This window comes from Onychostruthus taczanowskii, unplaced genomic scaffold (genome assembly GCF_017590055.1).
Source record: "Onychostruthus taczanowskii isolate IOZ18803 unplaced genomic scaffold, ASM1759005v1 scaffold23, whole genome shotgun sequence".
Classification (NCBI taxonomy): Eukaryota; Metazoa; Chordata; class Aves; order Passeriformes; family Passeridae; genus Onychostruthus; species Onychostruthus taczanowskii.
The window spans coordinates 10,119,109-10,138,913 of record NW_024499573.1 but is presented as its reverse complement, the minus strand read 5'-3'; the positions used below and the strand labels follow the sequence as shown (position 1 = coordinate 10,138,913).

At 39.9% G+C, this 19,805-nt stretch overlaps 1 protein-coding gene across 2 annotated transcripts in view; it reads left to right on the top strand.

Annotated features, from left to right (window-relative positions):
* Window positions 1-19,805, top strand: part of PLXNB2 (plexin B2) — a 251,059-nt gene that overhangs the window by 157,743 nt on the left and 73,511 nt on the right. For both annotated transcript variants that reach the window (XM_041405443.1, XM_041405444.1), the window contains exons 5-7: window positions 14,160-15,270; window positions 16,934-17,116; window positions 18,289-18,411. In XM_041405443.1, coding sequence (XP_041261377.1) covers window positions 14,160-15,270; window positions 16,934-17,116; window positions 18,289-18,411 — 1,417 coding nt within the window. The remainder of the gene's footprint in view (window positions 1-14,159; window positions 15,271-16,933; window positions 17,117-18,288; window positions 18,412-19,805) is intronic.

Below are 19,805 nucleotides of genomic sequence, written 5' to 3'. Positions count from 1 at the left end.
GTCATTGCTCCTAATTAATTAAGGCCCAGGAAGGTACTTAGCACTTTACAAGACGCAGATGAAGACAGATGTCCACTTGGGAAATTAAAATATACCAGTTTGAGCATTTTATATAAGACCAGATCAACTATAAAAATCTGATATCTAGACAGACCCTAATAAACCTGATGAAAACCAGGTAAATTAGATCAGCTTAAAGGTAACAAAATGTGATAGAAATGCTCTAAGTTGTCTGCAAAAATGCTTTCAGGCAGAAGGATTAGCATGAAGTATGTTTTTACAAGGATTAGGGAGAATATTTTACAGGATAAACTAGCCCATAAAATTGTTCCTTTTTGCTTGCATCTATAGATGGACTTATCTTGTAAAATATGCAGCCTGAACAAAAACTTGCAGTTTTTAGCTGTTGCAATAATAGTTTGTTCTTTCCTGACACACCATGCATAAATTTTGAAGTGCTGGAACAACTGAGCTATGCATTCTGGTTCCTTGGAAATAAGACTATCCAAAAAATTGTTTTAGAACATATATATGAAATACTGGAATTCTGATTGCCTTTCAGTTGTTTGGGCAGGAATGCAGGTTATATTTTCAATGACATCATGCTCTTAGGCATATTTCCTACTATCCTTACATATCAGCACACTAAACTTTATGTCTTAATATACTCCTATAGATTTTCATCTTATTTGCTTTTAAAGAGTTGAAAGTGTTTACATATGATGATTGCGTTTGAAGACTTTCCTAGATATATATTCTCCAATAGAAAGTGTAGGCTGTGTTTGAATTTAGTTTATCTACTGTACAAATTTTTAAAATACACGGAGCAGTTACTGTAAATTCAAATTTGAAATATATATACCAAAGTACCTAATGTACAAAGCAATCATAAAATATACTTGGCTTAGACCTTTTAACCACATCACTGGGTGCTGTAAAAGAAACATTTAGCTTAAAAGCTCAGAAGATGCATGATGAAAGCTGCCCAACAGAAGTCTTTGGAGGTTGCCTGGATAATTAGTCTTGTGGGATGAAACTGGTCATGCAAGGAGGAGGATTTACACTGCTCTCTATTCCTCTCGTATAGTGTTGCTGGCTCTTATTGGCTCTGCTAACTCATGTATCCAAATGCACTTAGCAGTGAAAGAAAAACACTCCCACCAGCTGCTGAGCAGCCTTGCAGTGACCTCTCTATCCTAGTACAAACACATGGAAGAAACTCATCTTCTTTCCATGAGAATTCCACTGTGCTCTGCAGCAGCAGTTTTGGTGGAGACCTCTTTTCCACTTGTTAGCATTGGCTGTTTCACAAGGCATTTTGCATTTATTCAAACATCAAAACACAATGGGATCTGGAAAGGGATCACCATAGGCAGGAATTTGTGTAAAGCAGATGCTGTGCCAAACTTGTCCTGTGCTCCTCTGCTAAGAAAGTAGCAAGAGTTTGCATGGCTTTACTCATGGCTTTGCATCTTTTGTCATGGGTTTTTTTCACATGGATGCCTTGGCAGCATCTATTTAAGCAATAGGGTAAGGATGCACTGTGCTGCCAGAAGTTTGGAAATTGCTGCTCCTTTGTTTGAGCATGGTTAGCCCAGCTGCTCAGTCAAAGGCAAAGGGTTTAAAGTTACCAGTTCTTAGGAGGAGTCAGCTCTGGGTGTTAGAAAACTGAAAACAGATGCTCTGTGTACAACAGAAAAAAGAGGGGTTTTTCCTTTCCTTTTTCTTTTTAAAGATACATTTCTGAATCTTGCAGTTGTTTTAGGTTAAAATACTATTTGAGAATGGTTTGATCATACAATCAGCAGGCAGATAAATCCTCCAACCATTGGGTTGTTAATGGTAGGAGTGGAAGGGCCGGTCTGCTTGTCTGTCACTATTTACTTCCATGCATCTCAAATTACATCCTCTGATTGCATCCTCTCAAACTGCATCCTCTTTAGAAGCATGACTTTTGGTTCTCGAAAGCCATTGAGGAAACAAGAGAAAATCGTAAATCTGGACCCAGTAATTATACATAGAAATTGTGAGACTTAGATCTATGATATTTTCAGGGTGGAAAGGATCATACACGTATGTGCACTTACTGGGCAGCAGCATTTCCAAGCAAAAATTGCACTCTGTAGGAGTGGGGAGGCCTGTTCAGTGCTTAATGGGGACTCATAAGAAAAATGGAGTGGCTTTTTACTAGGACCTCTAGTGAGAGGAGAAGGACAATGGTTTTAAACTGAAAGAGTATGGATTTAGTTTGGACATAAGAATTAAATTCTTCATGATGAGGCTGGTGAGAAATAGGAATAGGTTACCTAGAGAGGTTGTGGATGTCCCATCTGTGGAAGTATTCAAGGCCAGGTTAGAAGGGGTATTGAGCAGCCTGGTCTATTGCAAGGTGTCCCTGCACAGAGCAGGGAAGTTGGACTAGATGATCTTTGAAAGTGTCTTCCATCTCAAACCACTCTATCATTCTCGGTAAGTTTATGCATCACCTAGAGGCCCCAAGGCAGGCCATGACAGGTCCTGGCTCAGCTGGCAAGTTCAACTGGAGTAGGTTCAGAGCCCACCTGTGACAATTAACTGATTTGATTTGAGTCTGTCACACATGTGTGAGGGCTGTTCTGTGGAGATTGCAGTGCTCTGTTCGGCATGACTGATGACTTGTAGTTTTAAGGGAAGGACCTCTGTTTTGGAGGGGTTAGGCAGAGACTGGTGTGAAATAGGCAGCAATACATTTTAATCATGCTCCTTTTTTGAAATAAGTGTTCCTGTGTTGGACACTTCTGAAACGAGGAAAACACATTTTATGACTGTGTTATGCATCCATAAAAGGGGATTTTACAATTCTTTTGCTGACAGACCCTTAAGTAGATAGACACAGGTGGGTGCTGCTGTCACATTCCTGTAAATTACTGGTTAACTAGCTATATAAGTTTGGAGTGAAATACAGTGGAAGTACATAGAATTGTACAGACAGTGTCTGTCTAGGCAGATTGGATCAGCACAAGTCAGCACTGTGCTGTTAGAGCCAGGGCACTCCATTCATTTAGATGAGCCTTGTGTGTTTATTAAAACAAAAACAAAACAACAACAACAACAAAACACCAGGAAAAACTAAACACAAATGAAATTGCTGTAATTACCTTTTTTTTCACTTGTGGCAGCCAAAAGCCACAATAGGTAAATGAATAAGTGTAATCAAATGTGACTTGGAACATACAGCCTGCTCTATATTTGTCCTTAACCCTTTATACTGTGTATGATGTTTATTTTAGTATGTTCAATTTCCTGCAGGCACCTTTCTTGTGGATTCTATTATACTCATCTCCCCTTGAAAGCCTTGCCAAATATTTACCATGTGCCCTTTCTTGCTATGCTTCTGCTTCTCCAAGCTGTTTCTGCCCTGCTGTCACGTGTGTCCCCATCTTGTCCCAGCTCCATTCTCAGCTGCAGGAGTTATCTGTCTGTGAGCAGAAGCAGCTCCCCCAGTTCGTTGTTTCTGCTGGGTGGCTCCAGCTGCATCAGCTCATCTTCATGGCTCCCTGAGGCAGGACTCCAGTTCATCCAGCACCATCTCTTCTGCACATTCATTCCTCCCACTCCCCAAGCTGGAGTGTGGAGAGTATCAGCAGGTGCCACCAAGTTAAGCATGTCTCACTGTATTTTTCTTGCTTCTGAGAGAGCAATAGGGAACAAAGGAGAAGGAAAAGCAGTCAAGAAACAAGAGGTGTTTCCAGATGAGGTTTGAAAAGAGATGGGGAGTCAATACGGCAGTGAGTATGTCTGAGATCCCCATTGAGATCTGAAAATCACCTGAGGTTCCTGTTCCTTTATTTTTCCTCCTTTTTTTTCTTCTACCTCCTACTTTGTAATCTGAGACTTTACAGAAGAGTATTCAGGCTGTTGTAGCAGCAACTGTAAGAGAGGAAAACTTGGAGGCTGTGCCTAAGAAAAAAAGAAAATAAGAAGGTGGGGGGAGGAGGAGCTGTAAGAAGATGAGAAAAGATGTGTAAGGCAATAAAAATAAAAGGGCTTTTTAAAAGTTGTCATGAACATTAATTTGAAAGACAGAGAAAAAAAAAAACTCACTTTAATCTCAGGGCGATCAAAATCAGCAACACCAACATGAGGATACAAATGGTCCAAATAAAAGTTTAAAAAAAATTCAAGAAAGACAAACCAAATAAACACCTGTGATTTATCTCCAGCAGAAGAAGCCAGGAAAATTCTCTCTTCCTCATCTATGTGTTTCTTAGCTCCTGACAATCAATAAACTTTCATTTTCAAGAGTTTTCCCCATCTACCCCTCTCTGTTTGTGGCTTGCATTATCAGCTGCCTGAGTACAATGGACATTGTAGTGTACTCAATAGAGTGTGGTCAAAATAGCTTCCCATTTTCATAGAGCTTTTGTCCCATGTCTCAGTAGTCCTGGATAAATCACTGGCACTGATAGATAAATGCATGAAAATTAAGAATGCGGGGATCTATTAAACCCAAATACAAAAACAAAATAAAGAGAAACAGGAGAGTAAGAAGACAGCATGGTGATGAGGCAGGAAATCACACAGCAGACATACTACCAAGTGAGAGGTAGAATTAGAAGAAGAGGATTTTTTTGCATTACTCACCATATTTGCATTTCATTAATTTATGGGTTAAAATTTATTTACCCCACTGATTTATAGGATCAATTTCATATGGTGTTATCACTGCAGTTTATACATGATGCTTCTATTAAGGCCTATGACACTGTAATATATAACAAGAAGACAAAAATGTTGGCTCTGCCTCATGCCAAAATTCTGCATAGCTTTAAATGTCTGTGTGCTGTTCTGTACAGTCACATCTTAGCTAGGAAATCCTGGCTCTTTGCAGCTCTCCTCTGGCTGTGCTCAGCAAGGGGTACATGCAGGTTCAAGCTGCTGACACAGGGGCTGCAGCTGCAGCAGACATCGGAGCGCGGTTTGCTGCTTCTGCTTTGAGGGGAATGGCGAGACCGACTGCCTGCATGTGAACTCCCGGTTTGAATTCATACATGCTGGAAGTGTCCTTTTGACTTGAGTATTTCTTTGTGCATGTGATAAATGGTTAATTACAAGGTTAATTACACGGAAGAACTGGTTCTGGCAAGGAAGGAGGCAGAAAACTTAGTGTTTGTTTCCACATGGTCATGCTCAGATTCCCCCACGCTGGAAGAAAATCCGCCTCCTTTCTGGCTTCTTCCAGGGGAAGTCCAAAACCAGTCCTTGAAGATGACCTTATAGCACTGAAAACAAGCAGTTCGTTGTTGTATCATGGAGCTGGTGACACAGAGTCTCCTTTTACTATCAGTACAAATGCATTTTTTTCCTTGTGCTGTAATACCCTTATTAATGCAAGGAAAGCCTGCAAATCAGCACTATCCTAACTCCCTGGGCTTTCTTTTCCATGCTTCAGACTCTAATTTTCTGCAGGTTCACCAGCTAAAAGAAAAGAATATTTTTTTCCTGGGTTGCAGAAGGGATAAAATAACCTAGGGCTTACATGGAGCAGGTGAGTGTGCATGAGGCATCCCTGCTTTCTGCTGGGCTTCTGTGGCCGTCTTGTACAGCGGTTGCTACAGGAAGTCACCCCCCTTGAAGCTCAGGCAGCTGCAGCAGGTGTTTACCCTTGCAGCCAAATCAGGTTTGGCCATTGCAGGCTCAGTTAGCATAAAACTGTAAGTGACTTTGGGAGGTCTGGAGTGGCTTGTGGCCCTGTGCTGACTGCAGACTGATTCAGCTGGGTGTTAGCCCATAGGGCATCATTGGGATTAGTGCTCAGTGAGATTGTAGATTAAAATAAAATCTTAATTTTTGTTCATTAGGAGATCTCATGGCTTCAAGAAAATCACAAAGCAGGTCAAAGAGGAGATTCCGTGGGTACAGATTCCTGACAAGTCAGCTGCTTGCTATTAAACACCTCACTCAGCTGCTTTTCTACAGATCAGCTGCATCTTTGTAACACTCGAGAAAGTGAGACCTCATTAAAATGAGTGCTTCATTGCTGCTGAGAGAATGGAGAAAAGATGGAGGGATGAATGTAGAGGGCCAAACTGAATGGGAGGTGTGATGGTCCAGGAAGGCATGAATGCAGGTCTGCTTCTGCAGTGTTTCTCTTCTCTGTGTGTGTTCCTGCCTCCATTAGTGGGGCTGGAATGTGAATGTGCAACCCTCTGTTTTGGGATGATAATATGAACACTTGTCTTCATAATAAAAAATAGGATGTGAAGAGACCTTTCTGGCATAAGCTAACCTTGTCTCAGAGTGGTTTATAATCTGTAATTGCTGGTAGTAAATGCTGTTGAATGAGGTCTCTCCACAGCAGCTGTTTTTATCTCTTATATGTTTTTGACTCTTTTTTAAGCTGATTGGCACTGTAAAATCTTGAAAGTATTTTCACGTAAAAGAAATTTTATTTTGATTCCTAAGACCAGCCAAGAAACCTGTCCTTGGACTATGTCAGAACCTATGGTGTAAAAGATTTTCAAAATCAAAACATTGCCAGGTCAGACTGAAATGAACCAGGGAATTCATTAGAGTCTCTGCTTCGAAGAGTGCACATAAATCTGCCAAGTGCTACTCTTCTCTTTTGTTTACCTGCTGATGTTGCAGAAACAGGACATTATTGGAGGTTCTGGAGTGCAATAGCAAAAATTTTTAAGTATGCATTTTCTGAGTCTCATTACCTGTTGTTAATGCTCTTTTGAGTGACTCCTAGTTGAAAAATTAAGGCTCACATGCCTCCCTCTTGCTCTGAATTTGGATCTGGATCAGAATATTAAATACTTTAAAGTTCAGGTGTGCATGGATGAAAGGTTTTGATTCCAACTACTTATAGTGTTATTAATTTAGCTTGAAGTTGATAACATAATTATTAATATGAATTCTGAATTTTCTAGCTGTCTGCCTCTCTTAAACTTTTGACGCAATCAATTTTGCCAATTTTGCACAAAGTTCATGAGAGTGCTTGTCACAGGTATGCTGGGATGCTGATGGATGTAGAACCAACTGTAAAAGGCAGTTGTGTTCCTCAGCTGTTAATACAATACAATGCCTGGAGAAACCTTTTCTAAGGTGGGACAAGAAAACATCTCTGTTTGGCTTGGTGGAATGCAGCAATAGTGTTTTACTGTAGTTGCCAGGGATACTAGAGCTGGATGAGATACTCTGTTTAATCCCCTCCCTACCCCTTAGAAGCCTGTGAGACATGAGAAAGATTTGGTGATCTTTGGTAAATAATTGGTGGTTCAGGTTCCCAAAACTCATTTTTTTAACTTGTGTGAATGTTGATAAGGATGTAAGCAAAATAAAAATAAAATTTAAAAAAAAGTCCTTAAAATTCCCTTTGGATCATCTTGCTCAACATTTCCTCATCCTTTCATACACATCCTGTTGCCCTTGAGCTCCCAGCTAACCCGGCTGTGGGATGCCACAGTGTCCACTTGGGTTAATGGGTTATCTCAGGCAGTGAGTTATCTAGGTCTTTTTGCTGCTGATATCTCAGATCTTCTTAAAGATGAGATTCTCCAGATTTATGGAAACATCTTCTTGCTCATGACCCTTTCCCGGGGGAAACATGCAGTGCATACTCTGCTCTCCCAGACACTGCTGGCCTCTGCTCATGTTGTAGGCACAGTATTGGGATTTACTCCTCTTTGGACCAAAGTACAACTCATTCTTGACAGATGAAACCATGGTATAGGTATATTGGGTTTGCATAGCAAGGGTTTGGTAATGGGAGTGTTTTCTGTGAGAAGCTGCCAGAAGCTTCCCCCATCCATGTCCAACAGAGCCAATGCCAGCTGGCTCCAAAACAGACCTGGACTGGTCAGGGCCAAGCTGCTCAGCAACGATGGTAGCACCCTGGGATAACAGATTTAAGAAGGGGAAAAAACGACTGTGCAACAGAAGCAAGGAGAGAGTAGTAAAAACCTGTGAGACAAACAACTCTTCAGACACCAAGGTCAGTGAATAAGAGGGAGGAGGTGCTCCAGGCCCCAGAGCTGAGATTCCCCTGCAGCCCGTGGTGCAGGCCATGGGGAGGCAGCTGTGGTGCCCCTGCAATCCATGGGGATCCATGGGGGAGCAGAGATCCACCTGCACCCCCTGGAGGATCCAACACCTGTAGAAAGTTGATACTGGAGCAGGCTCCTGGCAGGACCTGTGGCCTGTGGAGAGAGGAGCCACACTGCAGCAGGTTTGCTGGCAGGATTTGTCACCCTGTGGGGGACCTGTGCTGGACCAGTCTGTTCCTGAGGGACTGGGGAAGGGATCCTTGTGGAAGGGATCCACTCTGGAAAAGTTCATTAAGAACTTCAGCCCATGGGTAAGAATCACTTTGGAGAAGACCATGAAGGGCTGTCTCATGTGGGACAGAGTGTGTGCTGGAGCAGGGGAAGAGTGTGACAAGGAGGGAGTGGCAGAGATGTGATGGACTGACTGCAGCTGCCATTCCCCCCTTCTCTGTGATGCTTGCAGTGAGAAAGTAGAGACCTTGGAAGTAAAATTGAGCCCAGGAAAAAGGGAGTGTGTGGGGAAAAGGTTTTTTAAAGTTTGGTTTCAGTTCTCATTATCCTTCTCTGATTTTAATTGGCAACAAATTAAAATAATTTCCCTAAGTTGCAGCTGTTTTACCTGTGACAGTAATTGATAAGTGATATCTCCTTGTCCTTATCTCAACCCCTGATCCTTTCATCATATTTTTGTCAGCCTGTTTAGCCAAGAAATGGAGTGTCAGAGTGACTTAGTGGGCACCACAGCTTATTCTTGATATAAGAAACCTAGGTTTTCAGTAACGCATAAGATCAAAAAAACAATAAATAAAATAAAAAAAAAAAAAAAAAAAAAAAAAAAAAAAAAAAAAAAATCTTATATTATTGAGAATTACTCAAAAAAATTTTTTAAATTTGTCTTGTGAAAACAAGCAAAACTTTTGTCTTCCACACCAGGAATAGAAACAGTATTAAAGTATTTGCCCATATGTTACCAGGCAGTTTGACCTGATGGGATTTTTTGTTCTGTATGAAGATGGTCTACACATCTTAGCAAGTTGTGTTTTGAGAAGTGAAAGGGAAGGAAAATTGCTCCTTTTGAGTAGTACGGGCTATCACAACATCTAATGAAGTAGATAGTGGTTTCTCATTCTCCACAGCATGACCTCCCACGGTTTTCTGAGCCACAGGTCCCATCTGCTAGCAGCACAACTACAGGGATGAACACCCTCACAGTGATCACTACTCTCACTGGTTCTGCCAATTTTGGATGTCTGGCATAGTATACCAGCAAAGCTGTTCCTCTCTGTCCAAACCTTTCTAGTATGTTGCTGTGCTCTTGGGAAATTTGTTGGAATCCTGCAGTGTTGTTTCAGGTGATTCATTCTCTGAACCATCGCTCATTTGTTTTAGGAAATAATAGTAAAAGTTGTAACTGAGGAAGAGTTTTCTTTTAGGTACAGTTCTTGCAGAAGTAGAAACTTTGAAATCCAGACTGAAAATTTGCTATCCCCTGCTTCTCATACATTCTCCAATTTCTGTTTTGACTTCTTTTGAGTCCAAAACTGAAAGCTGAGTTCTTTTCAACCTTTGGCACACTTAAGAAAAGCTAAAAAGTTACTCAAAATGAGAGAGAATTTTCATTCATCTTTCCCCAAATAACCATGCCATTGGATTGCATTCTTTGGATATTACCTTTTTAATGTAGCAATTTTTGAGTCTTTTTATCTTTTTTTTTTTTTTCCAATTTAAGTGTCTTGTACATCTTTTGGAGTCCCTCTGATTAAGGGAAAGTTTGCTGGGAGAACCACAGTTTTCTGCATCTCTTGCTATTAAAGCATATCAGTACCTGCCTTGCTTGGCAGAAGTGCTTGTCTCTAGACCAGAATGTCAGGTAAAAAAAATTTTGTCTGGATAAGAGGTCATAGCAGGGCTTAATTAAGTATATATGTGATTAATGAAGAAATACTCTGAAAAAAAACAAAAAAAAAACCAAAAACAAAAAAAAAAAAAAAAAAAAAAAAAAAAAAAAAAAAAAAAAAAAAAAAAAAAAAACAAAAAAAAAAAAAAAAAAAAAAAAAAAAAAAAAAAAAAAAAAAAAAAAAAAAAAAAAAAAAAAAAAAAAAAAAAAAAAAAAAAAAAAAAAAAAAAAAAAAAAAAAAAAAAAAACCAAAAAAAACACCAAAAAACCACATAAGCTAAAATGGTGAGATTATTCCTTCAGTGAAGATTTTCTTGTCTGTTGTTTTTTGGGAATAGCACTTGTTTTGGTTCTCAGTTATTCGAGTTTCAGGCAAAATTTGGTATTCTTTCACTTCAGGTGAAGCAAATGTAAGAAATTAAATAGCATAAAGCTAAAGATATATCAAAGGCTAAGGTGATGGGGAATGGCTGGAAAGTTGAAGGTTCCTGTGTTCAGTCACAGCAGTTAATTTTACACTGAAGGAGAACACCTGCCAAGTCCATGTCAGCATGGTACTAGTGCAAGTTCTTAGGGTTGTTTATAATAATGTGAAGTCAATTTGAAGCTCACTTTGTGCTTGTAGATTACGGATGCTCCTTTTTTCTGCATGCCTTTTGAAAAATTGGGTGTTATCTAAGGTTACTGGTGTAGCATGAGTAGGAAGATACAAAGTTATGGGTACTTACTTTAAAATTGATAGCTGTGGGGCAAAGCTCAGGTAGTAGTGTGATTACCAACACAGTGTCACTTTAAGGCAGTTCCCCTCTATGAAGTGTTCTTCTGGGTACCCTGTGTTTCCTGCACATAAATTCTAGAATTTCATATTTCTTGTAGGAAGCAGTAGAGGGGAAAAGAGGCTGGATGGAGACAAGACCTTGAGAGAGAAAATTATGTGAGCAAATGCTCTGTTGGTCTTCTTTTATCCTGAGTCTGATAAGGGCTTAAAACTAAGTGCAAATTGAGAGTGGAGGGTGTATGGCAGCTCTCAGGACCGGGGCATGACTTAGAGTAAGCCACCCAGGCCTGTGTGTAAATACAGAGTGTGATTAAGCCCTTGGAAATTCATTTCCTGTGCAGAACATCATGGATTCCGTGCTCCAGCCTATGCTTCTTACACCTTTCTCTTGTGTTTCTGCAACTTGTTCATTTAAAACGGAAGTTTTTCACAGCAGGAGACTGCTTCTTGATGCATTCCCAGAGCATCTAATTCAGTACAGCACTCGTGTTAATAGCAGCTCTGGCATTCTTATCACACCAGCTGGTCATGGAAGGATTCTTCCAGCTGCTTCTTCCCAATTAAGTTAAAAATAAGTGAAAGGGGCCTGTGATTGTAGTTCATCTCACTTCATTCTATTTACTTTTTTAATTTTCTTAAGCCTGCTATTTGATAAGTGAAGGAGAGTTTAATTCTGAATCTCTTCATAGTGTATTTAATTTTTGTTTACTACTTGCTTTGGCGAAAGTATGGAAAGTGAAACTAATAAGTATAGAGAATTATGAACTCGCATAGATATCTGAGTTTATCTGATGGGGGTTGACATGAGAGGAGTGGCAGGGAGTAAATAACAAAAACAAATAAAGACAAGGCATTATTAATGGAGAGTGCATGTAGTTCTGAATAATTTAAGTCAAAAAATTTATAAATAAACAAGGCAGAAAATAGTAGGGAGGAAGCATTACCCATTTTTATACAGAAAATTAATTACTCCTCTAAGAGACTGGTTTAAACATGCAACATGTACTTTTTATTAAGTTCTGGTTATGGCATGGACCAGCAAGACTCTTCATTCTTCTGGGATGAAGGCAGGAGTATTGCAAATGCAGCCTTTGTGTCTTGTGTGCCACTAATGGACAAAATTGGTTCTTTCAATGCACTGAAATACAGGAACATGGAGGGGAACTGAGTACTGAAATTAAGGTACAATGAATTATTTTCCGTTCATTTAAGGCACATTTTGTAAGTAGAGCTATTTATGGGGGTTTCTTTGACTGAAAACAGAGATTATAATACTCTAAAAATAATTACCTTGTGAGAAAAGCAGGAACAAATTAATCTCAATTCTGCATTTGATCCTTGTTCAATAGGTAATAGAGTGATAAAACTGGTGTGAAAAAACCCTGCAGTAGCTTGTCAAGCTGGCTTTTTATTTCATTGCAGATAACTATAAGGGACAATATTTGAAACTAGATGACAAACTTTATCACATATCATTTAGCAATGGAGAAATAAGATGGGATCAAAGCTGGAAAATTGAAGTCCTTAGGAATAGTAAGAAAAGAGAAGAATTCAGAAGAATTTTGGGTCCCTTAGATCAGGTCAACTCTTGTTGTAAAGAGATCCAACACTTCATTACATTGCAAAGCATGTGCTAAAGTCTGTGTGTCTGGAGAATAGGTTACAAGTCTCAATGGGTTACAAGTCACTGTCATAGGAATTCAATTTATCATTAGAAATTCCAGCTTGTGCTGCCAGTGATGTCTTCTCTTGTCTTTGGCATCATTTTATAGCTAGTTACTCAGCTCGGTACAATGATAGGAGCTTCAGCAAACAAGATTGAAGTTAGTGTTTTATTTATCCTGGGTTACATTTAGTAGGTTTTTGGGGATTTAGAGTTTAGTTCACTCTGATTTTAGGGCCGTTGTTCCCACCATTGCACATGCATTTTCTCCATAGAGGAGCAAAACACGCTCAAATACTGGAGGACAGGCATTGTCTTTATGCATTACTGGCAATGCTGAGGTAGTTTGGGAAGCTTGCAGATGACTTATACTCACAACAAAAGTCCTTCCTTCCCTGTTCAAACTTTTACATCCAGGTTGTTAACATTTAGTTTTAGTTATCCAGTACTAGTGATGATTCATGCATTCTCTTTCACATCCCACCAGACTCTATTACTGTTGCCAAAACAGAATGAGTGACAAAGGAGGGTGGTTCCTTTATTGTTTGGGATTTTTTAAGGGTTTTTTTTTTTCAGTTTCTGGTTTTGGCATTTCATGTTATTTTCCTCATCCTATGAGACTGTTGCCTGCTAGATTGCTTTGTTAAATGTTTCTCTTGTCTTTTCTCTGTTTTTAATAGTTTCCTTTCTATTTAGACTCCAGATATTTTCAGATTTTAGTTGAGATTCCCTGTAAATTTACAGGTTCTTTCCTCATCAGATTAAAGAGTCCCATGGCTAACTTTGAAAGTGAAAATATGGTGGATTGCATTTGATCTTTCTCCAAACAGTATTCATCTTTCCCCACTAACATCAATGCGTGCAAACGTACCACCTTTTATTTTCTGCTCTCAGAATGAAACACTTTAAGAAAACATTAACAAAATATTCAGGCCTCAGAAAGTCAGATGAGACTCCTCATTTAACTCTTTGGATTAGAACTAGAATCCTGCTTACAAGTTTCAGAAGGTCTTTCTCTAATTCCAACAGCCAGGCAATCTGCTTGGGAACTAACAATTCTGAAAGGGATTAAAAAGAAAAGGTGACAGAATCATAATCCCAAAAAAAATTTAAGTGATGTTCTTAAGACAGATTTGAAACTCTTAAGTTGCAGTGCTCTAGTGAATGAAAGTGTTGGAGCTTAATGCATACCAACAGTAAAAGGCAATGTTGCATATTAAGGGATCTACCATCTTCTGGCTTCACATTGATGAAGGATTAGTGTAATGCCTTCTCAAAAAGCATCAGCAGCCAGATCCAGACTTGCTTGTATGCAGTGGAAGGTTTTTCCTTCTCTGGGGAAAGCCCACAATAAAAAATGTTTCCAAACTTTTATGTAAATTCCCCCCACACCTCTTAAGGAGGAGCTACCTGAAACTGGGAGTCTCCAAATTATTTTTAAAACTTCCACAGTGAGTAATTGACACAGTATGATGCTGTCTGGGCAAGCACTACCACATTTTGTCACTCCATGTTGTTTCAAATTGGGTGTTCTCATTGTGCTTTAGTACAATCATATAATCAATCTAACTGGTTATATGATCATCATTTAGATATATGACCTTGTTAAATTCTTCCCCAACAGATTAAATTGCTAGGCAATTAACAGGATTTAAAGCTTTCCATAACCTTCATACTGTCTACACGTGCACAAGGATAAGTGAATTTAAGTAATGAAAAACCACATTTCTCAGTTTTGTGTAAATTTATTTTTCTATATATTTCATGTTATTATTTTCTTTCCCTTTTTAGGTACTACATAGAAATGGCTTTATGGATCTGGACACTGACCATCTTGAGCTGTTTTTGCATCACCTTATCCAGAAATGAGGAACTGAAATTTTTTCAGAGTGCTACAGAGCTAAATCATCTAACAGTGGATAATGACACTGGGATAATATATTTGGGAGTGGTAAATGCGCTGTATCAGCTTACAGAAAACCTGGAAGTAATCAGATCTGTAGAAACAGGTCCAAGAAAGGACAACAAAAAATGTACACCTCCCATTGATGAAAATCAATGTAAAGAGGCCGTACTGACTGACAATTATAACAAATTGCTGTTGCTGAACAAGGTGGATAATACAACTGTGGTATGTGGAAGCCTTTTTAAGGGAATCTGTGCCATCAGAGATCTACAAAACATTAGCGATGAGAAGTACTACGTAGACAGTAGTGGAGAAAAGTCCTTTGTAGCAAGCAACGATGAGAATGTATCGACTGTGGGACTGATCACTTCCTTGAATAATGACCGAGTGCTGTTTGTTGGGAAAGGGAATGGACCAAATGACAATGGGATCATAATCAGCACTCGGCAGCTTTACGCCAGGGATGGGAAAGACATTTTTGAAATGTATACAGACTCAGCAGCTGTTAAGTCAGCTTATCACTCATCAAGCACACAACAATTTGTGGCAGTTTTTGAGGATAAAAATTATGTTTATTTTATTTTTAATCAACAAGAGAAACAACCTGTCAACAACCGCACACTGATTGCACGTCTGTGCAAAGACGATGCCCATTATTATTCCTACTTTGAAATGGACTTGGGTTGCAAAGATGATGATGGTGCCTATGACCACTGTCATTCTGCTTACGTCACTACCCCTGGAAAAGAACTGGCTGAGAGCATGGCTCAGCAGGGACAAGCTGCAGATACTCACTCAGACGACAAAGTTCTTCTTGCACTCTTCAGCAAAGTGAACAAAGATGATGGCTCTCTAAAATCTGCCATGTGTGTGTTTTCCTTGAGGCAGATCAATGAAAAGATGGAAAAAAACCGGAATGATTGCTACACTAAAAAGAATACCAGCTCATTTTACAAACTTTTTTCAGCAGAAAACCCGTGTGCATTACATGGACTGGTAATATGAATAATATAATTATTCATTTTAGAATCTGTGTTAGAGTCTGTGGAAAATATACAAGTACATGTTTTAGGGTGGCTTTGAGCTAAACTGTATTAAGATGACTGAAAACTCAATAGATGGATTCACTATAGAAATGGAATGTGAGGGGTTGTGGACCAGGTTAAGTAAGAAATGACAAAATTTTGAGTCTCTTAGAAAGGATTTGATGTTTTTTCAAAGGTAAATGTTGCTTTCCTGAATGCATTTCTTTTAAAGGGCTCCTTCCGGTGTAGGAGTTATTGAGACAAGTGCAGGGATTTTTTACAACCATGATCAGCTTCTGGGTGATCACTGTAGAAAATTGTAGTTTCAATTGGTGTTTTTACAATGCGCTTAAATGGTGTTAAGAATCTTTTAGATGGTATCTGTAATTCAGCATTTTTTCTCACTTGTATTTGTATCGTAAGACAACTGAAATACCCAGATTTCCTGTATTCACGTGGTGTTCGTATTTTGCTGTGGCTCAAAATACTTTTATAGCATGACAGCTATCTTTTTATGGCCTGTCATTACCTTGACGGTAAGGTTTTTGAAGAGTACTGTTACAACTGTTCAGTTACTGTTCTTCAACCTATGGCTGTATCTGAGAGGCAATTTTGAGCATTTCTGTTGGCTTTGTGATTGTTTTGCCCACATCACTCTATTCCCAAGCCCCGCTTGTGCACACCACTCATTCATTACTGCAGCCAACCCTAAACTGGGTTGAGAAATTGAATCATCTTAAAAATAACTCAGCCAGCTTTTAAGAGGATGTCTTAATTTCTCAGCCTAAGCAAGGTGCACACTTGCATAAGCAGCTGTTTGAGCACAACTTGAGAAGTGGTGTGCTATAGTCCAGGGAGAGGGGCGAACAGCTGAAGAGATGGGGCATGGGAATATTTTTTTTTTTTGTATTGACCCATAATCCTTCATCTTGTGAGACTGAAGCCATCTCCCACACAGTAAGTCACTAGTGCTGATGAGTCAAAATTACACATTTTGCTTCGAACCACCAGTGTTACTTGTTGCAGTACCCTGCATCTAACACAGAAATCCTGAATGTGATGAGTGGCTGTGGCTCCTGACAAAAATAAGGTGTGGATTTCAGATCAGAAACATGGTTTTGTTACCAAATATAGCAGGAAAGGCAAGGTGTGAATGAACTTCCTTCTGGTAGCTCTTGCTGCCGCTCAAGACTAAAGTGTAGTGAAGAGGGAATGTTTTGAAGTTCATGAGACAGTTGCCAGGGAATTGCTTTTTTATGGATTGCAGCAAAGTACAGCAATTAAAAAAGCAGTCTTCAAGGCAAAGTTGGTTAAACCAGTCTCTATGACGTGTTCATTTTAATTAAACCAACTAGTTAATTTTTAAACTGCTGCTATGTTGAAGCAGAAAAAAAAATTCTCTCCCTGTGTCTCCTGGAAAGTGAAAGCATGGAAGCAGTTCTCAATTAGCAGGCTGCTGTCTGATTACTGCGTGTTGGCTGGGGGCAAATGCCCAGACAATCCATTTCTCTCTTCCTAACTCTTCAGTGTCTGAGGGGTATTATATTGTCTAGTAATAGGGCTGCACTTCATTCTTAGCTAGGAATTAGTGATTTGAATGTTTAACATCAGTCTGTATTGCTATTCCTTATTAGAATGCAAGCAAAAATTTCCCCTGTGGCTCCGAACACTTGCCGTACCTTTTGGGAAGCAGGAATGGTGTTGTAGAGAAGGCAGCGCTGCAGAAAGAAGGGATGAATCTCACGGCTGTCACTGTGGCTGTGGAGAACGGGCACACCGTGGCCTTTCTGGGAACGTCGGATGGTAAAATCCTTAAGGTAACAAGCTCAGTTAGAAGACTGAAAGGTGTATATGTAAAAAGTTATGAACAAAAAGTCAAAATGGGATTTATAAGATATCATACTGGGACCAAATTCTCGTGGAGCTTGGCTATTTTCATCTCAAAGGAAAGACGCATTATTTCTGATGTACCTCAGCTATGTGATACACAGGTTGAATTAGCATTGTCTGAAGGACACTTTTCCTGAAGGATTACATACCTACTGGGAGCTTTATATAAACAGCCTTAGGTAATCTAACAACTTTAACCTTATCTCTATTCAAGCTCATACTGGTTTAAGAGCAACTTTTCATTTTGTAGTCATTCTGGCCATTCCATGAATAGAGGTGGCGGTACAAAGCCCAAGCTTAAGCTCTGATAAATTCTGGTTGTGTGGTGCTCAAGGCTTCTCATGTTTGTGGTGTTAAAATATCAAGACTGCAACACCAAACACCTTCTTTTGCTTGAAGGAGAGTGATGGCCATGTCTGGCCTTAGACTTAGCAGTGCCAAGTCCCACCAAGCCACGTGGTAAGTCCTGTGGTGCTTAGAGACAAGATTTAGTGGTGGACATGGTGATGCTAGTTTAGTGGGTGGATTCTGTGATCTTGGAGGTATTTTCCACCCTTAGTGATTCTTTGAGTCTATGTCCCTAAGTGACACATCTCTATCTCTTTTAAATGTCTTCAGGGATGGTGACTTAACCGGTTGCCTGGGCAGCCTATTCCAGTGGTCGACAGACCTTTCTGGGAAGAAGTATTTCCCAATGTCTAATTTGAATCTCCCCTGGCACAAATTGAGGCTTTTCCCTTTCTCCCTCTTGCTTGCTAGTTGTGAGAAGAGACCATTCCCCACCTCACTACAACCTCTTTTTTGGTAGTTGTAGAGAGTGTTAAGGTCTCCTCTGAGCCTCTGTTTCTCCAGACTGAACACCCTCAGCCACTCCTCATCAGACATGTACTCCAGACCCTTCACCAGCTCCGTTGCCCTTCTCTGAATACTCTCCAGCACCTTAATGTCTTTCTTGAAGATTTGCCTTAGTCCTCCTTTTGTTCTTAATATATTTTTAGAAACATTTTTATTGTCTTTTACAGCAGTAGGCAGATATAATGATAATTGTGGGGAAAATGAAACATTAACCACCTTTTTGTTTTTTTCGTACACAAAATAGGTGTTCTTGTCATCCACTGCAACTGAGTACAGCTCTCTTACCATTGAACCAAACAAACCTGTAAAGAAGGACCTGGTCCTTGATCAAACCCAGGAAAATCTGTACGTGATGACCACAGACAAGGTAACGTGTCCGGCTTGCATTAAGGACCCGGCCCTCTTTCACTTTCTCTGTAACTTAACCTGAGATTTATACGTTTTCCAGTTGTTCCTGGAAATTGCCCTATTTGGTGGGGCTCCCCCTACTCTGTGTGTATGAAGACCTTTCTCAAGTCTAAACTGATGGACTTGTTGTGACTTGGAGAACCGTTGTGTCCGTGATGCTTAGCGACAGGGAATGGGAAGCGAGTTCCCTTCTGGAGCTGTCATACAGGCTCTGTGAGAGGGATGAAGTGGAGACATTTGGCATCAGCACACCTCAGGGTCAGGCAGCCCTAGGACTCAGTGTGGGATGTGTGGGGTACCAGTGGGTGCTGGCTGCCATCAGATCCTTTCAAGATCTCTCTGAGATCTTGCTCTCACTGACATGTCTGTAAAGCCGCGAGTAGTTTTTGTAAGTCTTAGTGTCAAAAACTAAGAAGCAATGGAGAGAATTATATATTTGGGAAACACTTTCATTCAAGCTTCTGCTAGAACTGAGTACAGTAGGAAAAGTCCAAGTTCACTAGAAAAGGCATGGACAGTCTCTCCTAGGCTCCTTCTTTTTGCTGTAAGGTGAAGGCACAATGGAGGTCTGTAAAAAATAGGGAGGAATAAAGCAAGTAGGAAATAAGTGGGATGCCAGATTCTCCTGCACCCCCAGGGGTAATCCTTTTCTGACACTTTTCTTTGTGGAGGCTGGAGCTGCCAGCCCCAAACACTTTGTTCAGCAGCTTTCAAGGACAAGGTGGGTGACAGGCTGTGACCATCTGCAGCCCTGCCAATGACATGGAATGCAACGTGGAAATGCTCCGCCCCACTAACACAGGGAGAATGAGGGGGCTGTGAAAGGAGAGTATTTGGGAAGACAGTGCAAGAAAAATGTTTTCTAGCTGTTTTGTAAAAGGATTAATATAAATTCCTGCTGCGGGAATGTTATAGCCTAGCTGAAGGTTTTTAGGCTAGAAACAACATTGGAAAAAATGCTAGAAAAACAACTGATAAATCATTTAATAATAAGTGTGAGAGAGAGGTTACTTTTTTTTTTTTTTTTTTTTTTTTTTTTTTTGAGTCATTGTTACTTCTCATTTGGCTTCTGTTTGGATTTGGAACACAACTCCAAGCTTCAACATTGTCCACAAAACTCTGGGTGGCCTGGCCCCCCATTTGACAAGCTGGCACATTATGTAAAAGGCTGGAGATCCACACCAGGCTACTGTGTGTGCTGCAGAGCAGGGTAAGGGATAGCAGCAGCACTGAAGGAAGACAAACTTTCTGATGACAGTCAGCTTAAAATGGTAGAATTTAGAAAGATAGCAGACAACTTTTTTTCAGAGAAAACCTGCAAAAAAAATCAATCACTACAAAACATTTAAATTT